Source organism: Lissotriton vulgaris, chromosome 9 (genome assembly GCF_964263255.1).
Source record: "Lissotriton vulgaris chromosome 9, aLisVul1.2, whole genome shotgun sequence".
NCBI classification, from domain to species: Eukaryota; Metazoa; Chordata; class Amphibia; order Caudata; family Salamandridae; genus Lissotriton; species Lissotriton vulgaris.
The window spans coordinates 991,732,574-991,745,367 of NC_141697.1; the positions used below are offsets into that span (position 1 = coordinate 991,732,574).

The 12,794-nt window shown below is 45.9% G+C and overlaps 1 protein-coding gene across 1 annotated transcript in view; it reads left to right on the forward strand.

The window, feature by feature from the left end:
* PAF1 (PAF1 component of Paf1/RNA polymerase II complex) overlaps positions 1-12,794 on the forward strand; it is a 91,965-nt gene that overhangs the window by 59,784 nt on the left and 19,387 nt on the right. The window contains exons 4-6 of the mRNA XM_086938868.1: positions 5,093-5,214; positions 8,653-8,719; positions 9,119-9,220. Of these exons, the coding sequence (XP_086794994.1) occupies positions 5,093-5,214; positions 8,653-8,719; positions 9,119-9,220 (291 nt within the window). The remainder of the gene's footprint in view (positions 1-5,092; positions 5,215-8,652; positions 8,720-9,118; positions 9,221-12,794) is intronic.

Genomic DNA, 12,794 nt, shown 5'->3' on the forward strand with positions numbered 1-12,794 from the left:
TGGTCTACGGTTGCGGGATCTCTACATGTTACGATGATGCAATCACCGCGTATTGTTTTCTTTGTTTTGCCTATCCAGGCTACCCTACGGGCTGTAGTGATCCCTCCCGAGAGATGGGATTCAAGGGGTCTGTTTATGCTAAGCCACTGCATGGCCTTGTTTTTAAGTGACCATGCAGTTTCTGGAGTGTCATCTGTTAACTCGGGTACTCCTGTTAAAACTATTGTATAGGGAGTAGCTTCCGGGGGCATGTGAGCGGGGCGTCTAGCTAAGGGAGGTTTTTTCGGCGTGGTTTTGGATGTGGGTGTGTTCTTGGATGTGTTCTTGGGTGTTTTTTGTGAAAGCAATGGGTTCGATGACTGAGAGTCAGGCTTTTCAGTGGTGGTTCTACTAGAATCTGGTTTGGCTGATGGACCTGGAGTGCCTGTCATGGCCTTACCTGCGGTTACTGTTTGCTGTACTTTGGAATGAGGTGGTTTCTCCTGCTGGGGAAGGGGTGTGTTTACAATACATTTGGGTATGGTGGACGGTTGTTTTGAAGTCTTTTGTACTGAAGATGTTGTGTTGGAATGATTAACTGCTTTCTGTGCGTGTGATTGGTTTTGCTTTTGTGGTGGGTGCGAGGTGTTACGTTGACCCCTTACATCAATCCGGGTATTCGTGTCTAAGAGGGTAGCTGAGATTATTGTTAGTTGAGCTTCAGGATTTCTAATACTTAGTTGGATAGGCTTTAAATACTGATATAGTAGGTCCTTAGTTGTGGTGAGAACTTGTGAGGTGATTCTGCAGGTCTTACATTGCTCCGGCATATTATCATTAGGAATTGCCTTGTGGGGAAGAGTTGAGTCAGAGATATGTAATATGCTATTAGAGGTTAAGGGGTTTGGATGGATCGTTTTAGGTTCCTGGCAGGGAGAACTGTGTGTTCCTTCATTGATTGGTGATCGAGTTTTCGGTATTGCCCCTTCTCTCTCGCCTTGCTGGGATGAGTTTTCTATGGATTGGATGTCTCCTTCGATTTGGCAACCAGCTAGGTCGGGAGTTGCTTCCAGGTCATCCATTGTTATTGAGGGATCCGACTCAGAGTGCGTGACCGACAGGTCAACTACTGATGGGACGGTGTTTAGGTCTGAGGCAGAAAGAGTCACAGGAAGAGAGCTGTTTTGAGTGTTTAAATTGATTGGGGAGGCGGCATTCGCTATAGCGCCTAGTGATGAGCGCTTCGCATTTGCGCTTATGAGATCCATTGAAACTCTCTTCTCCATTAAAGCTATGCTTTGGTTTATCGTGTCATTTACCCGCGATATAAATAGGTCAATAGGGCCTGTTACCTGTGCTACCTCCTGAGCGTGTTTAGATTTGGGTTTGGAGGCACTTCGTGTTTTGGGCGGCATGATTGTTTGTTGCTGGGTCGTTGTTGAAAGGGAATAGGCCCGGTCCGATCTCTATCGGGCACTAACGGGCAACAACGGGCCCGCCCTTGGCCCGGGCTTCGCCCCGGGCTCCGACCCGCGCGCGTCCCGCGATGCGCGTTGGTGTTGCGGTTAAATGGTTGTTGGGTGAGAGGGGGCGTGGCACTGGGAGGGGGCGCGGCTCGCACGGGAAGAGGCAACAGCTGATGTAGCTGAGCCTCGCAGTCCCGGAGCCGCGCCTCGCGCCTCCTCTGCGGCCACGCAGGTGTTGTTCCTCCTCTCCTCCTCTCCTTCAGGGCTGGAATCGGGTCAGGCAGCAAGCTACTCCTGTAGCGTCGTGAAAGCGAAGCAACTGGCAGAGAACCTCACTGCGAGCGGCGCCCGCGTAGCGGGAGCCGCGAGAGGTTGTAGGCGATTTGGTGGGGGCGGGCACTGGGAGGGGGCGCGGCTCGCACGGGAAGAGGCAACAGCTGATGTAGCTGATAGCTGAGCCTCGCAGTCCCGGAGCCGCGCCTCGCGCCTCCTCTGCGGCCACGCAGGTGTTGTTCCTCCTCTCCTCCTCTCCTTCAGGGCTGGAATCGGGTCAGGCAGCAAGCTACTCCTGTAGCGTCGTGAAAGCGAAGCAACTGGCAGAGAACCTCACTGCGAGCGGCGCCCGCGTAGCGGGAGCCGCGAGAGGTTGTAGGCGATTTGGTGGGGGCGGGCACTGGGAGGGGGCGCGGCTCGCACGGGAAGAGGCAACAGCTGATGTAGCTGATAGCTGAGCCTCGCAGTCCCGGAGCCGCGCCTCGCGCCTCCTCTGCGGCCACGCAGGTGTTGTTCCTCCTCTCCTCCTCTCCTTCAGGGCTGGAATCGGGTCAGGCAGCAAGCTACTCCTGTAGCGTCGTGAAAGCGAAGCAACTGGCAGAGAACCTCACTGCGAGCGGCGCCCGCGTAGCGGGAGCCGCGAGAGGTTGTAGGCGATTTGGTGGGGGCGGGCACTGGGAGGGGGCGCGGCTCGCACGGGAAGAGGCAACAGCTGATGTAGCTGATAGCTGAGCCTCGCAGTCCCGGAGCCGCGCCTCGCGCCTCCTCTGCGGCCACGCAGGTGTTGTTCCTCCTCTCCTCCTCTCCTTCAGGGCTGGAATCGGGTCAGGCAGCAAGCTACTCCTGTAGCGTCGTGAAAGCGAAGCAACTGGCAGAGAACCTCACTGCGAGCGGCGCCCGCGTAGCGGGAGCCGCGAGAGGTTGTAGGCGATTTGGTGGGGGCGGGCACTGGGAGGGGGCGCGGCTCGCACGGGAAGAGGCAACAGCTGATGTAGCTGATAGCTGAGCCTCGCAGTCCCGGAGCCGCGCCTCGCGCCTCCTCTGCGGCCACGCAGGTGTTGTTCCTCCTCTCCTCCTCTCCTTCAGGGCTGGAATCGGGTCAGGCAGCAAGCTACTCCTGTAGCGTCGTGAAAGCGAAGCAACTGGCAGAGAACCTCACTGCGAGCGAACACAGTGGTATGGTTGCATACATTATCACACACACTAGTAATATGAAAAGATATGAAAAGATAAAACTGCAAGCGCAATAGATAGGGTTTTTCATAAAAATGATTTTTTCATACAATTAATTTTTTCTAATGACATGAGTTTATATAGAATGTAAATAGGCAGGATTATGCGCAGTTTATCGTCAGACTGATATGTTTTGATTTATGTATATCTTAGTTGTACTTGAATACTATTACCCTATACTTGAACCTCTAAAGATTCCAACACATAGTTGTATGGAGGTACACATGATCACACATACTAATATTAGTGAGAGGTAAAGTTATAAGCGGGATAGATAAGGTTTTCTCATAAAAATGATTCCTTTTTAACTACATGAATTATGCATTATTCATATAGAATGAAAATAAGCAGAAATATGCATAGCTCATTGTCATAACGATATGTTCTGGATTTCGGTTTTCTTTAGTGTCATTTGCATATTATACACTCACATAATAGTACAAACGTCATTTGTCTAAATTTCGGTAATGCACCATCTAACCTTCACCATTTAGTAATGGCGATCGAATTAGCAGGCAAATCCAATATTAAATATCCCTTTTAACACCAAACATCGTTTAGTGAGTAAACGGTAATAAATAATCAAATAAAGACTTTTTCGTCTATAAGCAAACTCCCCCTTTTTATTCTAAATATGAATGCTTCATGCGATCGAAGTTCATAAACGTGGAGAAGTACATTTCCTATGGAAGGTATGTAATAGCTTTGATCGTTATCTGATGGCGGCTACTTCTAATTTGTAGCTGGATTGAATCCGTCTATTGCCATGGATCAGAAAGCTTGGAAACAATAATAGAGGAAGGACTCTGTTTTGTAAGTCCGTTCCCAGTCGCCACGAGAGGTGCTGGACGCTTTACCGGACGGCAGTATCCCGCGTTAACGGTAAGCTAGTACTAGACGAAATGCCTGCATTACGAGTCGGTCTCGGTTTGGGCGATAAGCTCCTCAACGGACTTTTTCTTTATATTTTCAGCGTACCGTGAATCGAGACTTTAGCGAGACCGAAGCTAAATACACAAGGCTCGCAGGTAAAAGTCTTTTTCTGAATTTTTAACGACTCGTTTGCAAGTAAAAAAATAGAATATCTTATTAATGGGCAATTGCAATTTTGGTCCGATTTAGGTTTCTTCACGTAAACTTGGCCCAGAACAACACAGGTGAGCTCATATCAAGAGCGCAAACATGTGTAAAACATGACGTTTGTTTTCCCTTCCGATAAAATAACTTTTCATCGCCTTCCTTCTTTTGGTACAGATATCTCAATATTTAAAAATATTCAGGTAAAATTAGCTAGGTAACATTTTTTTTATTTTTCTAAAGAATACCCCACAGCGCTAATGCAATGAATCACCCCTTTCTAATCGTGTTACATTTCTTTTTAGATAGAACACTGCGAATTGACTAAAATAAGTTTACAAGGATCATATAATTTTTCTACACACGTGGTAAGAATAGACAGAACTCTTAAACTTTAAACACTCAGAAACTTCTGAAAGCACCAATAGTAACACAATCTCCTTGTTGTTGTTTTTTCTCTTATAACAGACCACCGACGAAGGGGCCTCAGCCCCGAAATGCATTGGGTTTTTATTTATATTATGGTACGGGAAATGTAAAATTTGTTTGAATTCACAATGTTATAATGATGAAATAATTGCTAATGACGTAAGCAATCATGTATGAGTATAAAAATTACATGTGATGTTCTTTATCATTTTTGAAATACTGATAAAAATAAATTGAATGTACTAAAGGAGAATTTGCATTTTAGTAGTGCGTACTGGAGTCCTGGTGACTTGTTGCACCAAACCTATGGGAGTTTGGCAAATCTGGGGAGCATATGTGAGTGAATGTACTGGTAGATGTGGGGGAGGCAGAGTCACCACGGAGGTGGATTTTTGCGTTACAGGCAGAGCGGGTAAGAATGTATGCCAACAGACTGTGGAAAGAGGGAGTACAATTAAAGGACTAAGGAAATTGTAGAGGAGTGCGAGCTATAAGCAGAAAAGGGCATGTTTGGGGCCATGGATCGTTAAGGTGCTGGAAGAGAAAAGATTACTTCTGAGAGGGTGGGTTGTGGAACCAACGGAGTGGGTGAGGTCATTGCCTCAGCATCGTTTTGATATGGCTGTCTCCCCTAGGTTTGTGCAGTACAAGGCCACTTCTTTGGAAAAGCAGCACAGACATGACCTTTTAACAGAACCTGATCTTAGTGTGACCATTGACCTGATCAACCCCGACACCTACCGCATCGACCCCATTGGTAAGTGGCTTGGTCTACAGGCAATACAAGGACGGCTGCTCATGGGGGAAAGATATGGCACTGGCACTTGTACAGTGTGCCAGATTCAGAATTTTGTGATGTTAGTTTACTGCCTTCCCTATGGACAACTGCAAGATCTCAATGTCCTATGCCTTCCTCCCAGAAACATTGCAAGAGTGAATGTATCCTGTTAGAAAAAGGCATGAGAGAAAGGAGTGAACGGGAGAACACCCTCAGATCCCCAGGGTCTCAAACATACAGTAATGACATGAGAAGCAGCCGTATTGACTGTCTTTTTAAATGTTGAGAATTGGTCTTCCTTAATGGATTTGAAAGTACGTACCCGAAATGAAAGTGACCATGACTAACTGCTGCTAACAATGACAGTCCCAGGTTACGCTATTGCCCACCCAGATAGTCCGGAAAACGCGACTGCTGATGTTATCATGTGTAATAATATGAGGAGGGTTAAATGGACAAGTGTTGTCAGGAACGAAGATTCATTCGCCCAGATGAAGGTTCTAGTAGAGAGTACGTTAGTCGATCTTCAAAGATTCTCTAGGCAGGCTGAACTAAATGTCAATATTACCCAAGCCCATGAGGATATGTTTGATAAGATCAAGAGCTGTTTTATTAAACCCTATGAAACTGGTAACAGGATCTCCCCAAAGCACCACCATTGGTACACTAAGTCATGAAGAGATGCATACAAGCAACTGTCCAGTACTATTCAATCCAAAGATTTAGGAACCATCAAAGTCCAACAGAAGTTGTATAAGCATACCCGATTGGTTGCGAAAAGTCCTGGGATGAGCTAAGGTGGTTGGACCTTTTGGAAGCTAGTAAGGAGAAGAATATGCCAAAATTCTGGCAATTAGTTAAATGGGGCAGAAGGGGAATGGGCCAAGCACCCCAAAATAATGTTTCACCTGATAAGTGGGTTTCATTCTTCAAGGAGCAATTTGCCGTTGGGGATAGTAATGTTGGCGACAAACTGTTCCAACCAACTCAGCCAGATACAGTATTGTATTTTACAAAGAGTTAGGTGGAAACTGCCCTGAACGCAGCACCAAAGGGAAGGACACCCGAACTAGATGGCATTCTGGTGGACCTGTTCACTCATGATAAAGATAACTAGATACTGTATCTCCAGCTGCTCGTGAACGTGATTGCTAGTGGAGCAAATATACCAGAGTCCGAGCGAGGGGCTGAAATCCTACCAATTTATAAAAAGGGGATCGCTCTAGCCTTATTAATTACAGGCCCATTAGTTTAATTGACTCAACACAAAAAAATATGGCCAGGCTATTGCTGAATAGAATCCAGTTGTGGATTGATGAAAACAACATACTAACTCCCTTTCAGGCAGGATTTAGGGCCATGTAAGCACCATCAACCAGGTCTATTACTTTATTCTAATTTACTGGCTTGTCGTAATCCTAGCTGGCGGCACTTTATATGCCGCATTTGTTGATTTAAAATCAGCATTCTTCAGAGTCCCACTGAACAAGCTCTGGTTAGTTTTGAAAGACCTAGGAATGTCCCCAGAACTTTTATCACTCACAGTCCAATTGCATGAAGCTAATTTTGTGCAGGTACTATGGGGAGCCCAAAGCAATACCACACCAAGGTTTTCAATCCTTAAAGGGGTCCGTCAAGGGTGCGTTTTGTCCCCCACTCTGTTTTCTTTGTTTATAAATGGGGTTGTGAGCTATTTACAAACACACCCTTCTGATGCACCAACACTAGCTGGTTCAAAGGTCCCAATACTCCTGTTCGCTGACGATACCTTAATATTATCTAAAACTCAAATGGGGTTGCAGCAAGCGAGTTGTCGTTTTGAGCATTTTTGCAGCGATCAGGAGTTAAAAGTGGATGTGGATAAAACCAAGTTCATGGTATTACATAAGCATAAGATGGCCAAGGGTAGGGCTACTATGAACGAGGCCCTACTGGAGCAAAAGGATGTATTCACTTACTTGGGGGTCACACTAAGTAGAAAGTTAGATTGGAAGCCCCAGATAGATTTACTGGCACTCAAGCACTCTCAATTGGCAGGAGCACTACTAAGTGAGCATAGGTGCAGCCATACTAAGCCGATAGGCCCCGTTTTAAAGATCTATAATACCAAGGTTTTTGCCTCTATCCTTTATATTGCAGAACTCTGGGGCTTCGACAATATTTCATCACTCACTCTAGCCCAGAATAAATTTGTGAGGAGCCTAACTGAAGTATCCCAGAATACACCACTTAAACCGCTATACAATGATTTGGGATGTAACATGCTGGTAGTGGTGGTAAGATTTAGACCCCTTGCTTTCTGGGGCAGACTATAGTCCACCCCGGAGCTGACACATTACGCCAACAGGCTTAAAGATGTCAGAGATGCAGACAAAGCACATAAGATTAGCTGGATGCAAAAGTTAAAACGTTCCCTTGTGAACATGGGCATGTCCCATCTATGGGTGAACCTGGGTGGTAATATCTTTCCCCCACAAAAGTCTTCAAAGAGGCCTATTGGTCTATGGTCCAAGTAAACAACATGTGTTCCACTGGCAATTCCATACTGACTAGAACCTTTCTTGAATGTAAGCCAGAACCCATGTTTGAAGACTTCTGGTATATAATTACGAAGCCTGTTGACAGGAGGAAACATTTTTATCAATTCAGAGTAGGCATTTTACCAGTTAAATCTTTTAATCACCAATGGAATAAGATCCCTGATAGTAAATGTGTATTTTGTCAGGATCATGACGAAACGATACCACACATACTATTTGTATGTCCAGCCTATAAGTTGCCACACAGTAGATGGCTTAAACCAATGTGCTCCAACTTGGGCACCCAGGTCATGTGCAACTGCTTTAAGACTACTGAAGATCGTTACTCAAAAGCCCCTTGTGATCCCTCTAGCAATTTTCTTTAGCTGCATGTGGAGAATACGGTCTGATTGTTTAAAACCAACAGCTGCTATAGACCAGCTCTAACCCATTGTTGCTGCTATTTCTGGCGTTAGTATAGTTTGAAGACGGACTTTTAAAATGATTTGTGTGTCTTTTTGTCGACTTTTTAACTTAGTTATAATATTCATGAGTTTTTAACTACTCTGATGCACTATGCTGTATTATTTTAATGATCATGTCTAAATCGATGACTTTGTAATGTGGTATTGTATATTATTCATGTATTTTATGATCTGATTGATCAAAATAAAGACTGAATTGAATGTATCCTGTTTGAAAAATGCATGAGAGAAAAGAGTTAACACCATTTCTTTATAATATCGCTCTGTTGGTTTTACCTACTCATACAAGCAAGAGAAAGAGTTTGTAGTAAAGAAACAATAGCAGTTATGTCTCTGTGCCAGTCTTGTAATCCAACACCCTAAGGGGTGAACACCACTTAATCTAAATAGTTTTTTTTCCCTCCAAATTGTAGTTCTTCTGGACCTTGCAGATGAGAAGCTGTTAGAAGAGGAAATCCAGGCACCAAGCAGCTCCAAGAGGTGAGAGGCTGAGTACTGCAGGGAGGGATTGATGGATGGATGTCTGACCCTTCCAGAGATGCAAAGGTCTCTGAGTGGATGAAATGATAGATCTGTGGGATGTGTTGGTAGATATTTCTCTACTTCACCTTTATACCAAATGCCTGCGTGGTTTCCTGCCTCGCCCATAATTTCTAATCACAGATCTCCAGCATATTGTTTTGCATATGTTCTAAGGAGAGCATGGCCACTCAGCTGAAGTTCATTAATTTGCTTTCCTAATTTCCTTCTATCTTGTTCGAAAAGTATAATTTTGCAGAATGGTGTGACTTTGGATCGCCTTCCTTCTCCCATGCTAACTTACTGATATTTTAAGCTCCAGTTTATGGAATATCTTATGTGGTCTGTGTTCTATTCTAGGTCTCAACAGCATGCCAAGGTGGTGCCCTGGATGAGAAAAACAGAGTATATCTCTACTGAGTTTAACCGATATGGAGTCTCCAACGAGAAACCAGAAGTCAAGTACGTAATGGGGGTGGGGGGGGGGGGTGGATTGGGGAGGGGGTGTCTGTCCTTCATTTTTATTTTTTTTTTGCAATCCTGGTATAAGTGAGGTAGGTTGGATTTGTGTATAGTAAAGCCCACGTAAAACAAGCATTTACAATGCAACGGTTTCGCCTTTGGAAAAGTTAGAGCTATTCTTCCAGCAAGTATTTATTCAAAAGCAACATTTTTGGGGGCAAAGAGAACCAAACTTCTAAACACTTTCAAGGCCTACCACTAAATAATTGCATATTATTACATTTAATGGCGCTTTAAAGTAAACCCGTTCACGAGGACAAAGAAAAACGATTTCTCACGAACTGTTCACAAAAATAAACAACTTAGTTCATTCAGTCATCTCGGAGTCAATATGCACCGCCAAAACTACCCTCTTTCCCCTGTCGCCTCCGGACCCAACAAACAGAAGCCGTGTCAGGCTCAGTGATTTATAGCAGCCTAATGAGCTCACCTGTAGGAGGGAGGCGGGCTCGGCATCTCATTGGTCAGTCAGGGCTGGACAAGCCGCGAAACAGGCACCCCTCCCTGCCTGCGTAAGCCTCGCAGCGTGGGGAAGCGGACTCGTATGACGTGGGCACGGCTGGTAGTTTGTCATTATCCTTTTCTTTATTACAATTTTGCATTGTACTGAAAAGTAACCACACCCAGCTCCTTGCTTGGATAGAATCAATATCCATAAAAGGAATACATTTTTTATTCAAAGACGAGCAGTCCAGTCATTAACAGGTTACTGATTTAAGCACTGCTGCATTATGATTGTCATAGTTCTGCTTTCGAATTAAGAGTGTTGTTGACAATCCGAAATGTAGTAATAGGCTGGTGTTAGTGCTCCCCTGGTGAATTCCTCCCCTATCGTCTTTTGCCTCGACCACCCCCCTGTTCCTCTTGCCCAGGCGATTGTCCGCTTTTCAGTCTGCTGTGGTGTTTGCTGTAGGCAGTATGCAGACTTGACTTTTGGCCAGCCAATGCTCAGGTGACTATTGCTGCATAGTTGGATGGCCATGATCCACAGACTTAGTCAGTTGCAAGCGAAATTTACCGCCAAGTCGCTCTGGGTCTACGTGCGCTCCGCCTCAGGCTCCTGCTCCCTCAGGTGTATCGACCTCACATTTTGCCCTGCCCCCGATATGGCCCCAAAGACAGCCTCTAAGACTGCATCAGCAGCAGCGAAGACACGCGGTATCACACGCATTGCCGGTCCCGGTGATTCCGATGGAAAGGAGCCCTCAGCTGCCAGCGGGGGTGCTGAGAAGGTCGCGGTGCCTATCGGCACTACAAAGCCTGTTTCTGCGGTTTCTTTGAAAGGCAAGCGGACTGTCCCGCAGCTGTTCAGTCGGCGGTCTTTGAAAGGGAAAGTGCCCCCCCGAGGTCAGTGGTATCGGAGTGGGAGAGAAGCTGGCTGATCCATTGAAAGTGATTAAACACCGCCTTGTGAAGGAGGGGGAGGGAGTACCTGTATGTTCACCAGTACCAGCCCCAGTCTCGGCTCCCAGTCATGACGAGGACAGTAGTATGGGGACTGTCCCTTTGGATTCATCGATGACCGATTTAGCGATCTTGCCAAGTCTCTCCAGTGTGAGTGATGCCTCAGTGACTGGCGGTAATGCACAGTTGGGGGGCTGGGGACATCCCTGCTGCTAACAAGGAGCAATGGGAGCTATGCTGGTTCTGTTACTCTCGAACAATGCATTATGGGATCAGTAGTTCAGTTGAACACCCAACCTCCCTCCCACCCTGAAGTAAATCATAAACTGCAGGCTGTTCTATTGGATTCTTTAACAGAAGCCACAGCTGACTCAAAGAAGTCCGAGGGAACTGAAGCAACGCGGACAAGTTTCATTCAATGTCAGATTACTCTGTCTCCTCAGTGGATGCGAGGCAGAGCTAGAATGGTCAGACTATGACAGCGAGTCTGGTGATTGGCGTCTGAGTGAGGCATCCATAGACGAGGCTGTATTCTAAATCGGAGTCCGAATACCACCCTCTGCAGATACCCAAAACGGAAACAGCCATTCCTTACCCCTTAACTTCGAACCCTGATGTACCTATGCTCTCATTCATCAAGTCCTGCGATTCTATGGAAAGGCGGCTGTAGAAATGGCAGCCGCCCAACGTACCCGCCCCAAATTCTTTCTTTAAAGCCAGACCGCAGGAGGGGGGGGGGGCGGGAACAGCTTCCTCACGTGCACCTCCACACCTAATATCCTCCAGTTTTCAGCAATGCCCCTCCCCTCTTTCAAGTGCTACACATACAGTATTTTAGATCCACTTTCTAGGCAATTCTCACGCCAAGCAAGTATTTTTGCAGCTTCCCTAATTTGAATCTGTGAATGTCATATCGCCCCTCCTCCCGCAGCTCGCCACAACACAGTTTAATTCAAAAACCCAACATGTAGTACAATCTTCCGAGGCTTCACACACAACTCACCCCCCCCCCCTCCCCAGGAGCACCGGGTCAGGTCTCCGTTTCTGCGGCCGGCTCGCTCGCTCCCTGTTCTCACATCCAGCCCCGCACGCTCGTCCTCTAAACCCCTTTCTTCAGTGAGTAAACGAACTGAAACATGAAACCTCGCGCCTGCCTCCTAGGTTTGAAAACTCACTTTTGCTGAATCCACGTGCACTTCCGGTTAGTAGCCATGGCGAGATGTTGGCTTCCTCTACTCCTCCCCAGGGCAATAGAAACTGGCTTTCATAGACATAGTGAAAGGACTCCTGCACAGAGCGAAACGCTGTGATACTTTATTTATGCGTTTTTATACTGAGTTCAACAGCTGCTGTGAAATGCCGCAGCCCGAGTCACATGAAGGAAAATATTCCTTTTGCTATGGGGCAACAATATTTCTCGCATAAGTCATTTAATTAAACAACGTTTAAAAATTGAGCCATACAAACGTAAATGTAGTATTTTTTTAAGATTTTTGCTTTTCGGTTTGCTGAACATTTAAGTAACATCAACAAAACGTTTTATGTTTCTATAGCAAGTTAATGAATTATTCAAAGATGGCCCCGAATTGTCTACATTTGCCAACTGTGAATACAATAAAAAATTGGCCTGAGGTGAGGGCTGGAAGCTGCCAGATGAAACGCCCACCGAATGCCATGACGAAAAAGGGACGGGACTTAAAAAAAGTCACGGAAACGCCCCCGAATCGCGTTCCGAGGGGAAAGAATGATTGACAGCCAATGTCTTCCAATGGCTAGCCTCCATTTATGGAGCTAGCCAATGAAAGACAGAGGCAGGACTAAGCCCAAACTGTAGGAAACAAAAGCTTTCGCCTGGGCGGAGCACTGCTTCGCAGTGCTTCAGCCAGGTCGAAACCTAAAAAAGTATACTTTTGCCGTACTATGTCTATTGGCTACTGTATTTAAGTTATTCTTCTATTTTACTGTAGGGTATTGAGGGTTACATTAGCCACATTTCTGATCAAAAGTAAATAGAAGAACAAATGAATACAGTATATTAAGTCCTAGTGGAGACGAGGGGTGTCCTACTTCTCTTCGTGGATTGTGTGGGGTTGACATTTTTTTATGTGTA